The sequence below is a fragment of the Aotus nancymaae genome, unplaced genomic scaffold (assembly GCF_030222135.1).
Source record: "Aotus nancymaae isolate 86718 unplaced genomic scaffold, 86718_ANA_hifiasm-v0.15.2.pri h1tg000097l, whole genome shotgun sequence".
Lineage (NCBI taxonomy): Eukaryota > Metazoa > Chordata > Mammalia > Primates > Aotidae > Aotus > Aotus nancymaae.
The window spans coordinates 2,544,505-2,565,991 of record NW_026988512.1 but is presented as its reverse complement, the minus strand read 5'-3'; the positions used below and the strand labels follow the sequence as shown (position 1 = coordinate 2,565,991).

The 21,487-nt window shown below is 42.1% G+C and overlaps 1 protein-coding gene across 3 annotated transcripts in view; it reads left to right on the top strand.

Annotated features, from left to right (window-relative positions):
• Positions 1-21,487, top strand: part of RNF170 (ring finger protein 170) — a 51,841-nt gene that overhangs the window by 11,959 nt on the left and 18,395 nt on the right. For 2 of the 3 annotated variants that reach the window (XM_021675827.2, XM_021675828.2), the window contains exon 3: positions 17,766-17,841. The exons of the other annotated variant lie outside the window; for it this stretch is intronic. In XM_021675827.2, coding sequence (XP_021531502.2) covers positions 17,766-17,841 — 76 coding nt within the window. The remainder of the gene's footprint in view (positions 1-17,765; positions 17,842-21,487) is intronic. 3 annotated transcript variants of the gene reach the window in all.

Below are 21,487 nucleotides of genomic sequence, written 5' to 3'. Positions count from 1 at the left end.
TTCACAGAAACAGAGAGTGGAATGGTAGCTGTCAGGGGATGGAAAGATGTTAGTCAAACAGTGCAAAGTTTCAGTTACACAGAAGAATTTTTTAAAAAAGGCAGAGCGCGGTAGCTCTCACCTGTAATCCCAACACTCTGAGAAGCCAAGGCGGACAGATCACCTGAGGTCAGGAGTTCAAAACCAACCTGACCAACATGGTGAAACCCTGTCTCTACTAAAAATATGAAAATTAGGCTGGCGTGGTGGTACATACCTGTACTTCCAGCTACTCGGGAGGCTGAAGCTGGAGAACTGCTTGAACCCAGGAGGTGGAGGTTGCAGTGAGCCGAGATGGCGCCATTGCACTCTGCCTGGGTGACAAGACTGAAACTCCTTAAAAAAAAGGAAAAAGATCACAAACCTTAAGTAACCTGTTATGTTTAATCCCAGCACTTTGGGAGACCAAGGTGGGCAAATTGCCTAAGCTCAGGAGTTTGAAACCAGTCTAGGCAACACGGTGAAACCTCGTCTCTACTAAAATACCAAAAAAAAAAAAAAAAAAACTAGCCAGGTGTGGCAGTGTGCGCTTGTAGTCCAGGCAACTCAGGAGGCTGAGTTTTTGAGGCAGGAGAACTGCTTGAACCCAGAAGGTGGAAGGTGAGATTCTGTCTCAAAAAAAAAAAAAAAAGACATTTATAAGATTGATTTTTATTTTAAATATTTTTCTGTTATTTTCTGATTTCTCTACAATGAATGTTTATTACTTGTATAATAAAAGTTTTTTCTCCCCATCTCCAGACTGGAATAATGTGAAGCCCAAACTTAAAAGTTTCCATTTATGCTGGGCGCAATGGCTCAAGCCTGTAATTCTAGCACTTTGGGAAGCTGAGGCAGGTGGATCACCTGAGGTCAAGAGTTCCAGACCAGCCTGGCCAACATGGTGAAACCCCATCTCTACTAAAAATACAAAGATTAGCCAGGTGTAGTGGTGGGTGTCTGTAATCCCAGCTACCCGGGAGGGTGAAGCAGGAGAATTGCTTGAACCCAAGGGGCAGAGGTTGCAGTAAGCTGAGATCGCACCACTGCACTCCAGCCTGGGCAACCAACAAAACTCCATCTCAAAAAAAAAAAAAATTCATTTATTAAGGCAGTGATACATTGTAGATGCTGAAAACGATATAGGCTACTTTTATTTTATTTTATTTTATTATTGCATTTTAGGTTTTGGGGTACATGTGAAGAACATGCAAGATTGTTGCATAGATACACACATGGCAGTGTGATTTGCTGCTTTCCTCCTCATCATGTATATCTGGCATTTCTCCCCATGCTATCTCTCCCCAACTCCCCACCCCCAACTGTCCCCCCAACTTCCACCCAACAGACCCCAGTGTGTGATGCTCCCCTCCCTGTGTCCATGTGTTCTCATTGTTCAACACCCGCCTATGAGTGAGAACGTGCGGTGTTTGGTTTTCTGTTCTTGTGTCAGTTTGCTGAGAATGATGGTTTCCAGGTTCATTCATGTCTCTGCAAAGGACAGGAATTAATCGTTTTTGATGGCTGCATAATATTCCATGGTGTCTATGTGCCACATTTTCCCTGTCCAGTGTATCATCGATGGGCATTTGGGTTGGTTCCAGGTCTTTGCTATTGTAAACTGTGCTGCAATGAACATTCATGTGCATGTGTCCTTATAGTAGAATGATTTATAATCCTTTGGATATATACCCAGTAATGGGATTGCTGGGTCAAATGGAATTTCTATTTCTAGGTCCTTGAGGAATCGCCACACTGTCTTCCACAACGGTTGAATTAATTTACACTCCCACCAGCAGTGTAAAAGTGTTCTTATTTCTCCACATCCTCTCCAGCATCTGTTGTCTCCAGATTTTTTAATAATCGCCATTCTAACTGGCGTGAGATGGTATCTCAATGTAGTTTTGACTTGTATTTCTCTAATGACCAGTGATGATGAGCATTTTTTCATATGTTTGTTGGCCTCATGTATGTCTTCTTTTGTAAAGTGTCTGTTCATATCCTTCACCCACTTTTGAATGGGCTTGTTTGTTTTTTTCTTGTAAATCTATTTTAGTTCTTTATAGATTCTGGATATCAGCCCTTTGTCAGATGGGTAGATTGCAAAAATTTTTTCCCATTCTGTTGGTTGCTGATTCACTCTAATGACTGTTTCTTTTGCTGTGCAGAAGCTGTGGAGTTTGATTAGGTCCCATTTGTCTATTTTGGCTTTTGTTGCCAATGCTTTTGGTGTTTTGGTCATGAAGTCCTTGCTTATGCCTATGTCCTGGATGGTTTTGCCTAGATTTTCTTCTAGGGTTTTTATGGTGTTAGGTCTTATGTTTAAGTCTTTAATCCATCTGGAGTTAATTTTAGTGTAAGGTGTCAGGAAGGGGTCCAGTTTCTGCTTTCTGCACATGGCTAGCCGGTTTTCCCAACACCATTTATTAAACAGGAACTCCTTTCCCCATTGCTTGTTTTTGTCAGGTTTGTCAAAGATCGGATGGTTGTAGATGTGTAGTGTTGCCTCCAAGGCCTCTATTCTGTTCCATTGGTCTATATCTCTGTTTTGGTACCAGTACCATGCTGTTTTGATTACTGTAGGCTTGTAGTATAGTTTGAGGTCCGGTAGTGTGATGCCTCCTGCTTTGTTCTTTTTGTTTAGAATTGACTTGGCTATGCGGGCTCTGTTTTGGTTCCATATGAAGTTTAAGGTGGTTTTTTCCAGTTCTGTGAAGAAGGTCATTGGTAGCTTGATGGGGATAGCGTTGAATCTGTAAATTACTTTGGGCAGTATGGCCATTTTCACGATATTGATTCTTCCTAACCATGAACATGGAATGTTTCTCCATCTGTTTGTGTCCTCTCTTATTTCGTTGAGCAGTGGTTTGTAGTTCTCCTTGAAGAGGTCCTTTACGTTCCTTGTTAGTTGTATTCCTAGGTATTTTATTCTCTTTGTAGCAATTGTGAATGGCAGTTCGTTCTTGATTTGGCTCTCTTTAAGTCTGTTATTGGTGTATGGGAATGCTTGTAATTTTTGCATATTGATTTTATATCCTGAGACTTTGCTGAAGTCACTTATCAGTTGCACGAGATTGTGGGCTGAGACGATGGGGTCTTCTAGATATACAATCATGTCGTCTGCAAATAGAGACAATTTGACTTCCTCCTTTCCTATTTGAATAACCTTTATTTCTTTTTCTTGTCTGATTGCTCTGGCTAGAACTTCCAGTACTATATTGAATAGGAGTGGTGAGAGAGGGCATCCTTGTCTAGTGCCAGATTTCAAAGGGAATGCTTCCAGTTTTTGCCCATTCAATATGATACTGGCTGTTGGTTTGTCATAAATAGCTTTTTTTATTTTGATATATGTTCCATCAATACCTAGTTTATTGAGGGTTTTTAGCATAAAGCGCTGTTGAATTTTGTCGAAGGCCTTCTCTGCGTCAATTGAGATATCATGTGGTTTTTGTCTTTGGTTCTTGCATATGTTGAACCAGCCTTGCATCCCCGGGATGAATCCTACGTGATCATGGTGGATAAGCTTTTTGATGTGCTGTTGTAATCGGTTTGCCAGTATTTTATTGAAGATTTTTGCATCTATGTTCATCATGGATATTGGCCTGAAGTTTTCTTTTCTTGCTGAGTCTCTGCCAGGTTTTGGTATCAGGATGATGTTGGTCTCATAAAATGATTTAGGAAGGATTCCCTCTTTTTGGATTGTTTGGAATAGTTTCAGAAGGAATGGTACCAGCTCCTCTTTGTATGTCTGGTAGAATTTGGCTGTGAACCCATCTGGACCTGGGCTTTTGTTGGGTGGTAGACTCTTAATTGCTGCCTCAACTTCAGACCTTGTTATTGGTCTATTCAGGGTTTCAACTTCTTCCTGGTTTAGGCTTGGGAGGATGCAAGTGTCCAAGAATTTATCCATTTCTTCCCGGTTTCCTAGTTTATGTGCATAGAGTTGTTTGTAATAATCTCTGATAATGTTTTGTATTTCTGTGGAATCTGTGGTGATATCCCCTTTATCGTTTTTTATTGCATCTATTTGATTCTTCTCTCTTTTCTTTTTTATTAATCTGGCTAGTGGTGTGTCTATTTTGTTGATCTTTTCAGAAAACCAGTTCCTGGATTTATTGATGTTTTTGAAGGGTTTTTTTTTTTTGTCTGTATCTCCTTCAGTTCTGCTCTGATCTTAGTTATTTCTTTTCTTCTGCTAGGTTTTGAGTTCTTTTGATCTTGCTCCTCTAGCTCTTTCAATTTTGACGATAGGGTGTCAATTTTAGATCTCTCTTTGCTTCTCATGTGGGCATTTATTGCTATATATTTTCCTCTAGAGACTGCTTTAAATGTGTCCCAGAGATTCTGGTATGTTGTATCTTCGTTCTCATTGGTTTCGAAGAACATCTTTATTTCTGCCTTCGTTTCATTGTTTATCCAGTCAACATTCAAGAGCCAGTTGTTCAGTTTCCATGAAGCTGTGCGGTTCTGAATTAGTTTCTGAATTCTGAGTTCTAACTTGTTTGCACTGTGTTCTGAGAGACCGTTTGTTATGATTTCCGTTCTTTTGCATTTGTCGAGGGGTGATTTACTTCCAATTATGTGGTCAATTTTAGAGTAGGTTCGATGTGGTGCTGAGAAGAATATATATTCCGTGGATTTGAGGTGGAGAGTTCTGTAAATGTCTATTAGGTTTGCTTGTTCCAGGTCTGAGTTCAAGTCCTGGATATCCTTGTTAATTTTCTGTCTCATTGATCTGTCTAATATTGACAATGGGGTGTTAAAGTCTGGCACTATTATTTTGTGGGAGTCTAAGACTTTTTGTAAGTCATTAAGAACTTGCATTATGTATCTGGGTGCTCCTGTATTGGGTGCTTATATATTTAGGATCATTAGCTCTTCTTGTTGCATTGATCCTTTTACCATTATATAATATCCTTCTTTGTCTCTTTTGATCTTTGTTGGTTTAAAGTCTATTTTATCAGAGATGAGAATTGCAACTCCTGCTTTTTTTTACTCTCCATTTGCTTGGTAAATCTTCCTCCATCCCCTTATTTTGAACCTTTTTGTATCCTTGCATGTGAGATGGGTTTCCTGGATACAGCACACTGATGGGTTTTGGCTTTTTATCCAATTTGCCAGTCTGTGTCTTTTGATTGGGGCATTTAGCCCATTTACATTTAGGGTTAATATTATTATGTGTGAATTTGATCCTGCCATTTTGATGCTAGCTGGCTGTTTTGCCCATTAGTTGATGCAGTTTCTTCATTGTATTGATGCTCTTTACCATTTAGTATATTTTCGGAGTGGCTGGTACTGGTTGTTCCTTTCTATGTTTAGTGCCTCTTTCAGGAACTCTTGTAAAGCAGGCCTGGTGGTGATGAAATCTCTGAGTACTTGCTTGTTTGCAAAGGATTTTATTTTTCCTTCACTTATGAAGCTTAGTTTGGCTGGAAATGAAATTCTGGGTTTAAAGTTCTTTTCTTTAAGGATGTTGAATATAGGCCCCCACTCTCTTGTGGCTTGTAGGGTTTCTGCTGAGAGATCTGCTGTGAGTCTGATGGACTTTCCTTTGTGGGTAACTTGACCTTTCTCTCTGGCTGCCCTTAGCATTTTCTCCTTCATTTCAACCCTGGTGAATCTGATGATTATGTGCCTTGGGGTTGCTCTTCTAGAGGAATATCTTTGTGGGGTTCTCTGTATTTCCTGGACTTGAATATTGGCCTGCCTTGCTAGGTTGGGGAAGTTTTCCTGGATAATATCCTAAAGAGTATTTTCCAGCTTGAATTCATTCTCTCCATCACATTCAGGTACACCTATCAAACGTAGATTAGGTGTTTTCTTTTTTTTTTGAGACAGAGTCTGGCTCTGTCGCCAGGCGCCAGGCTGGAGTCCAGTGGCGCAGTTTCGGCTCACTGCAACCTCCTCCTCCTGCGTTCAAGGGGTTCTCCTGCCTCAGCCGCCCGAGTAGCTGGGACTACAGGCGTGTGCCACCACACCTAGCTAATTTTTTTATTTTTAGTAGAGACAGGGTTTCACCATGTTGGCCAGGATGGTCTCGATCTCTTGACCTCGTGATCCGCCCGCCTCAGCCTCCCAAAGTGCTGGGATTACAGGCGTGAGCCACCGCGCCCGGCCAATTAGGTCTTTTCACATAGTCTCATATTTCTTGGAGATTTTGTTCATTCCTTTTTACCCTTTTTTCTCTAATCTAGCCTTCTCGTTTTATTTCATTGAGTTGATCTTCTACCTCTGATATCCTTTCTTTTGCTTGGTCAATTCAGTTGTTGGAACTTGTGTGTGCTTCGTGAAGTTCTCGTGTTGTGTTTTTCACCTCCATCAATTCACTTATATTCCTCTCTGAAGTTGTTTATTCTCGTTAGCATTTGTCAAATCTTTTTTCAAGGGTCTTAGTTTCTTTGCATTGGGTTAGAACATGTTCTTTTAGCTCACAGAAGTTTCTTATTGCCCACCTTCTGAAGCATGATTCTGTCAATTCATCACACTCATTCTCCATCCAGCCTTGTTCCCTTGCTGGTGAGGAGTTGTGATCCCTTGTAGGAGGAGAGGCATTCTGGTTTCGGGTGTTTTCATCCTTTTTGTGCTGGTTTCTTCCCATCTTTGTGGATTTATCCACCTGTCATCTTTGTAGTCATTGACTTTCAGATTGGGTCTCTGAGTGGACGTCCAGTTTGCTGATGATGAAGTTATTTCTTTCTGTTTCTTAGTTTTCCTTCTAGCAGTCAGGCCCCTCTGCTGTAGGACTGCTGAGGTCCACTCCAGGCCCTGCTTGCCTGGGGATCACCTGCAGCAACTGCAGAACAGTAAGGGTTGCTGCCAGTTTCTTCTGCTTTCTTTGTCCCTGAGGGATACCCGCCTGATGTCAGTCTGAGCTCTCCTTTATGAGGTGACTCTTTAGATATACGGGGGTCAGGGAGCTGCTTGAGGAGACAGTGTGTCCTTTATAGGCGCTCAAGTGCTGAGCTGTGAGCTCTGTTGTTCATTCAGAGTTGCTGGGCAGGTACGTTTAAGTCTGCTGCGGCAGAACTCATAACCCCCCCTTTTTTTTTCCCAGGTGCTCTGTCCTGGGGAGTTAGGACTTTATAAGTTTCTTTTGTGCTGCTGCCTTTTTTCAGGGTTGCCCTGCCCAGTGAGGAGGCAGCCTAGTCACTGTCTGCCTGCAGAGGCTTTGCTGAGCTGTAGTGGGCTCCGTCCAGCTGCCGTGTGAACTTCCCTGCAGTCCTGTTTATACGGGTGTAGTTAGATCTGCCTCAGCAATGGCGGCCCACCTCTCTAATGGTGGACTCTCTCTGTAATGGCGGGCTGCCTCGGCAATGACAAACTACCTCCGTAGTGGTGGACTGCCTTGGTAATGGCGGACACCCCTCCCCCACAGAGCTGGACCATCCCGGGTTCAGATGTGCTTGCTGTGAAACTCTCAGTGCAGAACGTTTCCAATTGCTGTTTTTTTGTGGGGGTGGGACTAATTGAGCCTGATCACCTGGCTCCCTGCCTCAGAGCCTTTTTTTTTTTTTTTCAGTTGAACGGTTGACTGTCTCCCAGGTGTTCCAGTTACCTGTTGAAAAGCTGCCGGGATCTGTGTGATTTCCCATGTGGTGACCCACTGCACCGGCTGAAACAGGGGTGCTGAGATTCGTGGCACTTTTTTTCCTGGGAATCTCCTGGCCTGGCTCCCTGTTTCAGTCCCCTTTTTAATCAGATGAACGGGCGACTCTGCCTTCCCGGAGCTCCAATTGCCAGCTAGAACAGCACCCAGACTCATGTATTTTGTACCGAGAACAGCCGCACTGGCCAAACCAGCCGCGCTGGTGACCCGTGGGGCTCCTTCGCCTGGGAATCTCCTGGTCTGTAGGCAATAAATATCCGTCCGGAAATGCGGCATCCACTCACCCTCTGTGCTTTCACTGGGAGCTGCAATTCTGAGCTGCTCCTAATCAGCCATCTTGGATCCTTCCCTAGGCTACTTTTATAAAAGTAATAGCTAAAGGTCAGATCTGCATTATATTCAGTTTGGGACAAGCATTTTAAATTGGAAAACATTCAGGGAAGACTGCCAAAATAGAGAAAGCTGGGGAAACAAATCATATAAATTTTTTTTTTTTTTTGAGACGGAGTTTCGCCCTTATTACCCAGGCTGGAGTGCAATGGCACGATCTCGGCTCACCGCAACCTCTGCCTCCTGGGTTCAGGCAATTCTCCTGCCTCAGCCTCCTGAGTAGCTGGGATTACAGGCACGCGCCACCATGCCCAGCTAATTTTTTGTATTTTTAGTAGAGACGGGGTTTCACCATGTTGACCAGGATGGTCTTGATCTCTTGACCTTGTGATCCACCTGCCTTGGCCTCCCAAAGTGCTGGGATTACAGGCGTGAGGCACCGCGCCTGGCCCTATCATATAAAATGTTTGAAGGAAGGAGGGATGTCTAGCTTAAGGGAAGGGTCTCCTTCACAGTAAAACTGTCTTTGTGATGAGGGCTTGGTGTTGTTAAATAATTAAAATTTTAATCCGTGCAACAGCAATAGAAGAAAAAAGAATTAGGGCTCAGCACAGTGGCTTACACCTATAAACCCAGCACTTTGAGAGGCTGAGGTGGGTGGATCACTGGAGATCAGGAGTTTGAGATCAGCCTGACCGACATTGTGAAACCCTGTCTCTACTAAAAATATAAAAATTAGCTGGGCGCGGTTGTGGGCACCTGTAACACCAGCTTCTCAGGAGGTTGAGGCAGAAGAATTGCTTGAACCTGGGAGGCAGAGGTTGTAGTAAGCTGAGATCGTGCCACTGTATTCCAGCCTGGGTGACAAGAGTGAGACTCTGTTTCATAAAAAAAGAAAAAAAAATTAAATTTATTCTGTATGGTTTCATGGGCAGAACTGGGGCCACTAGGTGGAGATAAATGGTGAGATTTTGGCTCAGCCTAAGTGACATATTTTCAAGTTATGTAATGTACTCCCAGTTATTTGGACGTTGCCTTGAGGTAATCAGTGAAGTAATCATGATTACCTAATGATGATGTGTTTCGGGAAGAGGAGACGTGTAGTTAACATTCAGACAAATCAGGCCAGGCACGGTGGCTTACCCCTGTAATCCCAGCACTTTGGGAAACCGAGGTGGGCACATCACAAGGTCAAGAGATCAAGACCATCCTGGCCAACATGGTGAAACCCCATCTCTACTAAAAATATAAAAATTTGCTATGTGTGGCGGCGTACACCTGTAGTCCCTGCTACTGGGGAAGCTAAGACAGGAGAATCACTCAGACCCAAGAGGTGAAGGTAGCAATGAGTCAAGATCTCACCGCTGTACTCCAGCCTGGTGACAGAGCGAAACTCTGTCTCAAAAAAACAAAAAATTCAGACAAGTCTCTTTTTTATAATTTATTTGATGATTTTTAGTCATTATAATTCTTTTTTGGTTTTGTGGGAAAATATAACATAAAATTTTTCATGTTAAACTTTTTAAAAAATAGTTAAATTTTTTTATTTTTTATTTTTTTTTTTAGTAGAGACAGGTTCTCACTATGTTGGTCAGGCTGGTCTTGAACTCCCGGTCCCAAGTGATCATCCTGCCTCAGCCTCCCAAAGTGCTGGGATTATAGGTGTGAACCACCATGCCCAGACCATTTTTAAATGTATAATTCTGTGGCATTAAGTTCATTCACATTGTTGTGTAACCATCATCACCATCTACTTCTAAAACTTCCTTGTCATTGCAAACTTTATTTTATTTTTTATTTTAAAATTTTAGATTTCTGGGGTGTGTGTGCAGGTCTTTTACATGGGTATATTGTTTCATGGTGAGGTTTGGGCGTCTAGTGAACTCATCACCCAAATAGTGAACATTGTACCCAATAGGTAGTATTTCAACCCTCGCTGCCTTCTAGTCTCCCCACTTTTGAAGTTCCTGATGTCTATTATTTCCATCTTTATGTTTAGCTCCCACTTATAAGTCAGAACATGTGGTATTTTTTCTTTTCTTTTTTTTGTTTTGAGACAGGTTCTCTCTTTGGTACCCAGGCTGGAGTGCAGTGACACCATCTTGTCTCACCACAGCCTTCCCCGACCAGGCTCAAGTGATCCTCTCGCCTTGCCTCCCAAGTAGCTGGGACCACAGGCACAAACCATCATGGCCAGCTATTTTTTTGTATTTTTGGTAGAGACGAGGTTTCACCATGTTGCCCAAGCTGATATTGAACTCCTGGGCTCAAGCAGTCCACCCACCTCAGCCTCCCAAATTTCTGGGATTACAGGTATGAGCCACAGTGCCCGACCTGATCATGTGGTGTTTAATCTTCTCAAACAGAAACTTTATGCCCATCTAAGTATTAACTCCCATCGTTCAGCTCAGGGTAAGCTGTGTTCTACTTTGTGTCTCCATTAATGAGCTGATTTTATGCACCTCATAAAGTAGAATCATACAGCGTTTGTTCTTTTGTGTCTAACTTATCTCACTTAGCATAATGTTTTCAAAGTTCATTTATGTTGTAACGCTTATTAGAATTTCCTTCTTTTTTATCACTGAATAATATTTCCTTAGGCATGGTGCTTACACCTGTAATCCTAGCACTTTGGGAGGCTGAAGTGGGAGGATTGCTTGAGCCCAGGAGTTTGAGACTAACCTGGGCAACAGAGCAAGACTTTGTCTCTAAAAAATAGCAAAATTAAAAATTTTCCATTGTATGTACATGCCATATTTAGTTTCTCCATTCATCTATCAGTGGCCATTTGGGTTACTCCCACCTTTTGGGTGTTGTGAATAATGCTGCTAGGAACACTGGTGTACAAGTATCTGTTTGAGTCCGTGTTTTCAACTGGAATTTCTGAGTCATAAAGTGATTTCTGTGTTTAATATTTTAAGGAACCTCCAGACTGTGTCCCACAGCAGCTGCCCTATTTTATATTCCCACCAGCAAGGCACCATGGCAGTTTCTCTACATCCTTGCCAACACATATTATTCTCCATGTGTTTTTTTAAAATAATAGTAACTATCCTTATTCTTAAATAATAACTATCCAATAGCTCCCGGCCCTGGTATTTGATTTTCTGTTTCTATATTAATTCACTTAGGAAAATTACCTGCAGCTGCATCCATGTTGCTGCAAAAGACATGATTTCTTTCCTTTTTATGGGTCCATAGTATTCTACGGTGTATATGCAACACATTTTCTTTATCCAGTCCACCACTAATGGGCATCTAAGTTGATTCCATGTCTTTGCTCCTGTAAGTGGCAGCACCAGAGTTTTGACCTGGTCTGTTTTCATCCTGGGCCAGTTCAGTCCTCCTTAGACAACCTGATGGTCCCCTGCTCCTGGGACATCATCGTATTGATGCCAGAGTTAGTGCAGATACCAAAGTGGCATATTACATTACTGCTCAGAACTCCTGGGCTCAAGCGATTCCCCTGCCTCAGCCTGCCGAGGTGCGCACCACCATATCTGGCCATTTCTCTGTCTTCTATGGAGAATTGACTATTCAAGACCATTGCCTATTTTTTTAATTGGGTTGTTTAGTTTTTTGTTTTTGAGTTATAAGTGTTCTATATATATGCCGATATTATTATCAGATGTAGTCATACCCCATAGATATTTCAGGCTTGGTTTCAGACCACCACAATAAAGGGAATGAAAGTGAGTCATATGAATTTTTTGGTTTCCTAGAGCATATAAAAGTTATGTTCACATTATATCATAGTCTATGAAGTATACGATAGCATTACGTCTAAAAAATATACATAACTTAGTTATAACGTACTTTATTGCTAAAAAATGCTATCTGAACCTTCAGATATGACTATCTGAATGACTATCTGAGCCGTCAGCAAGTCATAATGTTTTTGCTGATGAAGGGTCTTGACTCCATGTTAATGACTGCTGACTGATCAGGGTGGTGGTTGCTGAAAGTTGGGGTTGCTGTGGCAGTTTCTTAAAATGAGACAACAAATAAAGTTTGCCACATTGACTGACTTTTCCTTTCACAAAAGATTTCTCTGTATATAGCATGCGATGCAGTTTGGTTGCATTTTACCCACAGACTTTCTTTTCAAAACTGGAGTCAGTCCTCTCACACCCTGCCTGCCTGTGCTCTATCAACTTCATTTATGTAATATTTTAAATCCTTTGTTGTCATCTCAACATTGCTCACAACATTATTACCAGGATTAGATTCCATCTTGAGAAACCACTTCCTTTGCTCATCTATCGGGAGAAACTCCTTGTCTGAGTGCAGCAGTTCAGCCACATCTTCAGGAGTTTCCTTAATCTTTCCACTATAGCAGCAGTTCCTTCTTCCTCTGAAGTCTTGAACTCCTCAAAGTCATCTGTGAGAGCTGGAATCAACTTTTTCCAAACTCCTGTTAATTTTGATATTTTGACCTCCTCCCATGATTTACGAATGCTCTTGGTGGGGCACAGTGACTCATGCCTGTAATCCCAGCACTTTAGGAGGCTGAGGCAGGCAGATCACTTGAGGCCAGGAGTTTGAGACCAGCTTGGCCAACATGGCGAAACCCTGTCTCTACTAAAAATACAAAAATTAGCCAGGTGTTGTGGTGTACACCTGTAATCCCAGCTATTTGGGAGGCTAAGGCAGGAGAATCACTTGAACCTGGGAGGTAGAGGTTGCATTGAGCCAAGATTGCACCACTGCACTCCAGCCTGGGCAACAGAGCGAGACTCTGTCTCAAAAAAAAAAAAAAAAAGAGTGTTCTAATGACATCTAGAATGAGGGATCCTTTCCAGAAGGTTTCAATGAACTCCCCAGATCCATCAGAGAAATCACTATCTATGGCAGCTATAACCCTACAAAGTGTATTTCTTAAGTAATAAAACTTGAAAGTCAGAATAATCCTTGATTTATGGGGCTGCAGAATGGATGCTGTTTTAGGAGGCATGAAAACCACGTTAATCTCCTAGTACATCTCCATCAGAGCTCTTGGGTGACCAGGTGCATTGTCAATGAGCAGTAATATTTGCTTTTTTTTTTTTTTGAGACAGAGTCTTGCTCTGTCACCAAGCTGGAGTGCAATGGCCTGATATCAGCCCACTGCAACCTCCGCCCCCTGGGTTCAAGAGATTCCTCTGCCTCAGCCTCCCAAGTAGTTGGGACTGCAGGCGCGTGCCACCACACCTGGCTAATTTTTTGTATTTTATTAGAGACGGGGTTGCACCATGTTGGCCAGGATGGTCTCGATCTCCTGACCAAGTGATCTACCTGCCTTGGCCTCCCCAAGTGCTGGGATTACAGGTGTGAGCCACTGCGCCCGGCCAATATTTGCTTTTTAATAAATTTTTTTTATTAATACACTACATAGATGTATGCAGTAATAATTTCAAAGAAATTTTTTTTCTGAGCGGTAGGTCTCGTGAGCTTGAATAGTCTGATGTGCTGTCATCCAGGCATTGTTGTTGTGTTTGTAGAGCACAGGCAGAGTAGATTCGCATAATTTTCAAGGGCCCTAGGATTTTCAGAATGGTCAGTGAGCATTGACTGCAGCTTAAAAGTCCTACATTGTGTCTTCTTGCAATGGAAAATTGTTTCTTCTACATAAAAATATGTCACCCAGTGTAGCCACCTTCATCAATGATCTTAGCTAGATCTGGGTAACTTGCTGCAGCTTCTCCATCAGCACTTGGTATTCCATAAATGTTTGCCCTTCATCTCTACTTAAATGTCATGAACCAACCTCTGCTAGCTTTCAGCTTTTCTTCTGTAGCTTCCTCTCATCGCTCAGTTTCAAAGAATTGAAGAGAGGGAGGGACTTGCTCTGCATTAGACTTTCACTTAAGGAAATGTTCTGGCTGGTTTGATCTTCTATCCAGAGCACTCAGACTTTCTCCATGTCAGCAATAAAGCTGTTTTGCTTTTTTATCATTTATGTATTCACTTGAGTAATACTTTTAATGTCCCTCAGGAATTTTTCCTTTTAATTCACAACTGGACCAACAAGCACAACTTTTGCCCTAGCTCAACTTTTGACATGGCTTTTTCACAAAGCTTAGTCATTTCTAGGTTTTATGTGAAGTGAGAGACATGCAGCTCTTCCTTTCACTTGAACACCTAGAGGCCATTATAGAGTTATTAGTTGGCCTAATTTCAATATTGTCAATATCTCAGGGAATAGGGAAGGTCTGAGGAGAGGGAGAGAAACTGGGGAATGGCTGGTCAATAGAACAGTCAGAGCATACAGAACGTCGATTGATTGATTGATTGCAAGTATAACCAAAATGTGACAGAAACATGAAGCAAGCACATGCTGTTGGAAAGATGGTGCCAATAGTCTTGCTCAACACAGGGTTGTCACAAACCTTCAATTTGTAAAAAACACAGTATCTGCTAAGTGCAATAAAGGGAAATAAAATAAAATGAGGATTTCCTATATATGATTTGCCAATATTTTCTCCCTTTCTGTGGATATTCTTCTTACTCTCTTAAGTGCCCTTTGATAGACATAGTTTCTGATTTTGATGAAGTCATCTTTGTGTATTTTTTCTTTTTTTGGCCTATAATTTTGTCTTATATGAAAGGAATCATTGCCAAAATCCAACGGCATGAATATTTTCTTGCTTTTTCCTAACATTTGTATAGTTTTAAGTTTTGCTCTTTGATGCATTTTGAGTTAATTTTTATATTTTTAATACGGATATTAAGTTTTTCTGGCACTTATTTGTTGAAACAGGGTACTTTCTATTGAATGGACTTGGCACCATTGTCAAAAAGTATTTGACCATTGTCTCAATCAGTTTGGCTTGTTACAACAAATAACCATAGACCGGGCCAGGTGGCTCACACCTGTAATCCTAGCACTTTGGGAGCCCAAGGTGGGCAGATCACCTGAGGTCAGGAGTTCGAGACCAGCCTGGCCAACATGGGCCAACATGGTGAAACCCTGTCTCTACTAAAAATACAAAAACTATCCAGAAATCACTTGAACCTGGGAGGTAGAGGTTGCGGTGAGCCAAGATTGTGCCACTGCACTCCAGCCTGGGCAACAGAGCGAGCTCTGTCTCAAAAACAAAAACAAATAACCATAGATGGGTGGCTTAAACAACAAACATTTTTTTCTCACAGTTCCAGAAGCTGAGAGGTCTAAGATCAAGGTGTTGTCAGATCTAGTGTCTGGTAAGAGTTGGCTTCATGGTTTGCAGATGGTGGTTTTCTTGTTGTGTCTTTACATGGAAGAGAGTAGAGCAGGGAGCAGGTTATCTCATATGTCTTTTTATAAGGGCACTAATCCTGTCACAAGGACACCACCCTCATCACCTAATTACCTCCCAAAGGTTCTGTCTCCAAATAGCATCACCATAGGAGTTACAGGCGGTATCAGCAGTTGGACTGTTTGTTCTTGTTGCTTGGCTTCACAAATCTGGTAGAATATTTAATATATATCTTAAAAATATATTTAAATAGAATATATCTCTTAAAATATGCTACCACCAAATTTAAGAATATCTAGGCCAGGCGTGGTGGTTCATGCCTGTAATCCCAGGACTTTGGGAGGCTGAGGTGGGCAGATCACGAGGTCAGGAGATCAAGACCATCCTGACTAACACAGTGAAAAACCCTGTCTCTACTAAAAATAGAAAAAATTAGCCGGGCATGGTGGCCACACACCTGTAATCCCAGCTACTCGGGAGGCTGAGGCAGGAGAATCACTTGAACCCAGGAGGCAGAGGTTGCAGTGAGCTGAGATCACACCACTGCATTCCAGCCTGGGCAACAGAGAGACTCTGTCTCAAAAAAAAAAAAAAAAAAATTCCTACATCTTCTTTTTTAAAGAAAGAAGCCAAAGGAAACGCTTTCTTTTTTTTTTTTTTTTTTTTCCTTCTTTTTGAGGCAGAGTCTTGGTCTGCCACCTAGGCAGGAGTGCAATGGCATGCTCTTGGCTCACTGCAATCTCCGCCTCCCAGGTTCAACCAATTCCAAAGGAGATTATTTCTAGTAACGTGGTTAATGTCTGTACTCTGAAATGTCATCACAATTTTTTCTCCAATGAAAGGGAATGGTTTTCTATTCTCAAAGAATGGAGAAATGCCATTTAGCTAGGTATTCACTGGTATTTAAATTATGGTTCCTCTGCTAGTTAAATTGCTCCTTGACAGGGTGCTTTCATATAGTGAGTGCTTTCTTTTCACAGATCATCAGTTCAATCATAAGAATGTGTGTTATTTTAAAATAATGCATCAAGTTTTAATAGGTTTAGGCTGGGTTCGGTGGCTCATACCTGTAATCCCCGAACTTTGGGAGGCCAAGGCGGGCAGATCACCTTGGATGAGGAGTTGGAGACCAGCCTGGTCAACGTGGTGAAACCCCAACTCTGCTAAAAATACAAAAATTAGCCAGTCATGGTGGCACGTGTCTGTAATCCCAGCTAATTAGGAGGCTGAGACAGGAGAATCGCTTGAACCAGGGAGGCGGAGGTTACAGTGAGTTGAGATTGCACCACTGTACTGCAGCCTGGGTGACAGAGTGAGACTCCGCCTCAAAAAAAAAAAAAGATTTAACAGGTTTAAACAGAGTTCAAGTTGTTTCATTGTTTAGACTAACGGTTATATTTAGTTAACTTCTTTTTCTAAAATTTGCATTTTTTGCTAACAATTGAATAATCACAGGATGGATTTCTATAAGTTTCCCTATCACATTAGGATATGAGAATTTTTATCTCTGTTGGATATTGGCTTACCCAGAGAGTAAGCCTCTTCTGTAGAGTAACCCTGGGACTGTATAGACTTAAAATATTCTTGTTCAAGACATTTACTTAGGAAATACATCTATAGCCAAATGAAATTAAGCTGTGATAACATGTAACAATTCGCCCCTACCATACCAGCCTGACCAACACATCTGACTTTCAGTATGGGTTGTTTTATCCCATCCGTTTATATCAGCTGTTAGCTTGCCTTTGGTTCACCATTTTAATTGTTAATGTTAAGATATTAGTGACATGTTAAGTTTTGACTTTTCTCTTTTTTTGGCTTTTTTTTTTTTTGGAGATGGCATCTCGCTGTTGTTGGCCTGGGCTAGAGTGCAGTGGTGTGATCTCGGCTCACTGCAACCTCTACCTCCTGAGTTCCTGAAATTCTCCTCTCTCTGCCTCCTGAGTAGCTGAGATTACAGGTGTACACCACCATACCCGGCTATTTTTGTATTTTTTGTATTTTTAGTAAAGACGGGGTTTTACCATGTTGGCCACGCTGGTCTCGAACTCCTGACCTGGGTGATCCAGCCACCTCGGCCTCCCAAAGTGCTGGGATTACAGGCATGAGCCTTTGTTCCCAGCCAAGTTCTGGCTTTTCTAAATTAATAATTTTAGTTTCTGTTCTGTTCCCCACCCCTAATACGTGAAAAGTTAGGAGAAGGACCTAATTAGATGTGGAAAAGTGTTCAAATGCATAATAGTAGGTAAAACTAGATAGCTGCTTATTTTGAAGAAATTTCACCAAAGAAACAAATGTTACTTGTTCTTTACATTATATGTAAGATTGCATTTACAAGAGATTTCCAAGGTACTAGGCCTCTGGATTTTAGTATTTGCTGCTTAAACCTGAAATTGGCTAATGATCAGTGATCTCAGAAGAATTCACCACAGGACAGCCTGGAACGTACAGTCCCAGAAGTGAAAGTGCTTTTGTATGCCATCAATTACATTTATTAATTACCAGTAGTTATAAGTCAGAAATTAGACCCATCAAGAAAATGGATTCATCTGATAATATTTTCTATTCAAAATTTATTATATTCTATTCAACAGAAATGTACATCAAAACATTCACCCAGAAAACCAGGAGCTAGTAAGGGTACTTCGAGAACAGCTTCAAACAGAACAGGTACAGTATATGCATTTATTTGAGGAGTAGATGCGATAGCTCCCTTTGCATGTGAAATTGTGTTAAACATTGGTAAATTACTTTTTGCAAACATGGGCTTCTTTCCTGCTTCAAATTACCTTATATTATTTTATAGATTGTATGTTTACAGATTGGGCAAATTGCCTAGCCTTAATCTATTTGGATGTCTTCATGTTTTGTTTATTATTAATTTGCTTTAAAAGATAGTTTTCCTTTTTTTTTTTAAGACGGAGTCTCGCTCTGTCACCCAGTCTGGATTGCAGTGGTGCAATCTCGACTTACTGCAACCTCCGCCTCCCGGGTTCAAGTGATTCTCCTTACTCGGCCTCCTGAGTAGCTGAGATTATAGGCATGCACCACCACTCCCAACTAACTTTTGTATTTTTAGGAGAGACAGGGTTTCACCATGTTGGTCAGGCCTGGTCTTGAACTCCTGACCTCGTGATCTGCCCCCGGCATCGGCCTCCCAAAGTGCTGGGATTACAGGTGCCCAGCCAGTTTTCTTGTTGTTTATTAGTGTAGAAATAATTGCTGTCTAATTGACCTTAATGAGATGTAGTGGAAAAAAAAAACATTTTTTTCTGACATATACTCCCTAATACATACAAAGAAATAACTAGAAGAGGTTGCTGTTTTGGTTTTTTTCCTTTTTTTTCTTCAGTTGTCAAAGTTATAACAACAAAGCTAGTTAGGCAAAGAAAAAAAAACTAATTTTTCTCCTGTCTGTTCTTTGCTTTTTACCAGATGAAATCTCTGAGAACTGGAGATGTGATATATTTTATGAAGCCCAGAATAGATAGGATATTGTACACCTACATGCTGAGATATCTAACATCAAAAAACAAAATTAAAAATTGCTTTCCGGCTGGGCGCGGTGGCTCACACCTATAATCCCAGCACTTTGGGAGCCCAAGGGGGGCGGATCACAAGGTCAGGAGCTTGAGACCAGCCTGACCCAACAGGTGAAACCCCATCTTTACTAAAAATACAAAAATTACCTGAGTGTGGTGGTGTGTGCCTCAAATCTCAGCTACTCAGGAGGCTGAGACAGGAGAATCGCTTGAACCCAGGAGGCAGAGGTTGCAGTAAGCTGAGATCATCTCACTGCACTCCAGCCTGGGTGGCAACTCCATCTCAAAAAAAAAAAATTGCTTTCCTACTAATCAAACTTTATTTCCGACAAGGGTTTTTTATTTTTAAAAAAGAGACAGGGTATCACTATGTTCCCCCGCTGCTCTCCAACTTTTGAGCTCAAGCAGTTCTCTCACCTCCACCTCCCAAAGTGCTGGGATTACATTCTGGGCATGGTGGCTTATGCCTGTAATTCCAGCACTTTGAGAGGCTGAGGCAGGAGGATCAGTTGAGCTCAGGAGTTTGAGACCAGCTTGGGCAACATGGCAAAACCATGTCCTTGCTGAAAATAACAAAAACCAGCTGGGCATGGTGGTGCACACCTATAGTCCCAGCTACTCAGGAGACTGAGGTGGGAGGATCTCTTGAGCCTAGGAGGTTGGGGCTGCAGTGAGCTGTGCTTGCTCCACTAAAACCAAAGTGCTGGGATTACAGGCATGAGCCACCACATCTGGCCCCAGTAAGGGTGAATTTATCCATTCACCAGATATTTTCTAGGCATTGGGAATTCAATTGTGAATTAAACAGACAAAATTTTCTACCCTCATGGAACTTGTATTCACTGATATATGATTGGTTTTTTTTTTTTTTTTTTTTTTTTTTTTTTTGAGACGAGTCTTGCTCTGTTGCCCAGGCTGGAGTGCAGTGGCGTGATCTTGGCTCACTGCAACCTCCGCCTCCTGCACCCAGCCCAATACAAGAATAATTTAAACAGGGCCAGGAATGGTGGCTTACACCTGTAATCCAGCACTTTGGGAGGCTGAGGTGGGCAGATCACAAGGTCAAGAGATTGAGACCCTCCTGGCCAACATGGTGAAACGCTGTCTTTACTAAAAATACAAAAATTATCTGGGCGTGGTGGCGTGCGCTATAGTCCGAGCTACTCGGGAGGCTGAGACACAAGAATCTCTTGAACTCGGGAGGTGGAGGTTGCAGTGAGCTGAGATCATGCCACTGCACTCCAGGCTGGTGACAGAGCGAGACTCATCTAAAAAAAAAAAAATAGCTGGGGCCGGGTGCGGTGGCTCACGCCTGTAATCCCAGCACTTTGGGAGGCCAAGGCGGGTGGATCACGAGGTCAAGAGATCGAGACCATCCTGGTCAACATGGTGAAACCCCGTCTCTACTAAAAATACAAAAAATTAGCCGGGCATGGTGGCGCGTGCCTGTAATCCCAGCTACTTGGGAGGCTGAGGCAGGAGAATTGCCTGAACCCAGGAGGCGGAGGTTGCGGTGAGCCGAGATTGCGCCATTGCACTCCAGCCTGGGTAACAAGAGCAAAACTCTGTCTCCAAAAAAAAAAAAAATAGTTTAAACATATTAGTAGTACTCTGTTCCATAACAATTGTAATCATAATTCATGTTGAGATAGTGTTTTATAATTTACAAAGTGATTTCCCAAACAATAATCATATTTAATCTTTAGACATAAGTAAGGCAACCATTATTATTCTGATTAACATATGAGACTGCTAATATTTGCTTACACTCACACTAGTGATTACATAACTGTGTTCAGCTATGAAGGGGCCCCAGATTGAGGTGAATCTTCCAGGTCTCCTTGCAGCAGTGTCCACTCATCTGCCTCCCTCTTCCTCAAACCTGGCACACAGTTCTCAGAGTGAAAATAAGGCTGGCAACGTATTCTGTTCTGTGCTGTCCAGTATGACAGCTACTAGCCACCTGTGGCTATTTAAGTCAGGTAAAATTAAACACAATCGACTGGGCACAGTGGCTCACACCTATAATCCCAAAACTTTGGAAGGCTGAGGCGGGCTGATCGCGAGGTCAGGAGTTCTGAGACCAGCCTGACTAATATGGTGAAACTCCATTTCTACTAAAAATACAAAGATTAGCCTGGCATGGTGGCGCATGCCTGTAATCCCAGTTACTCTGGAGGCTGAAGCAGGAGAATCGCTTGAGCCCCAAGAGGCAGAGGTTGCAGTGAGCCAAGATCATGCCATTGCAGTCTAGTTTGGGTGACAGAGTGAGACTCCATCTCAAAAAAAAAAAAAAATTAAAGATAATCTGAAATTCAGTTTTTTTTTGAGATGGTGTTTTTGTTGCCCAGGCTAGAGTGCAATGGCAAGATCTTAGCCTACTGCAACCTCCACCTCCCGGGTTCAAGTGATTCTCCTGCCTCAGCCTCCCAAGCAGCTGGGACTACAGGCATGTGCCACCACACCCGACTGATTTGTGTGTGTGTGTGTGTATTTTTAGTTGAGACGAAGTTTCACCGTGTTAGCCAGGATGGTCTTGATCTCCTGACCTCGTGATCCGCCTGCCTCGGCCTCCCAAAGTGCTGGATTACAGGCGTAAGCTGCCACGTCCAGCTGAAATTCAGTCTTCAGCTACATTTCAAGTACACAATGGCCACATGTGGCTCACGGCTGCTGTTTTGGACAACACTGATACAGATTTCAGTTATTGCAGAAAGTTCTATTGGACAGCACTGTTAATAGTTTTTTGTCAGTTTCTTTAAAAATTAATAAGG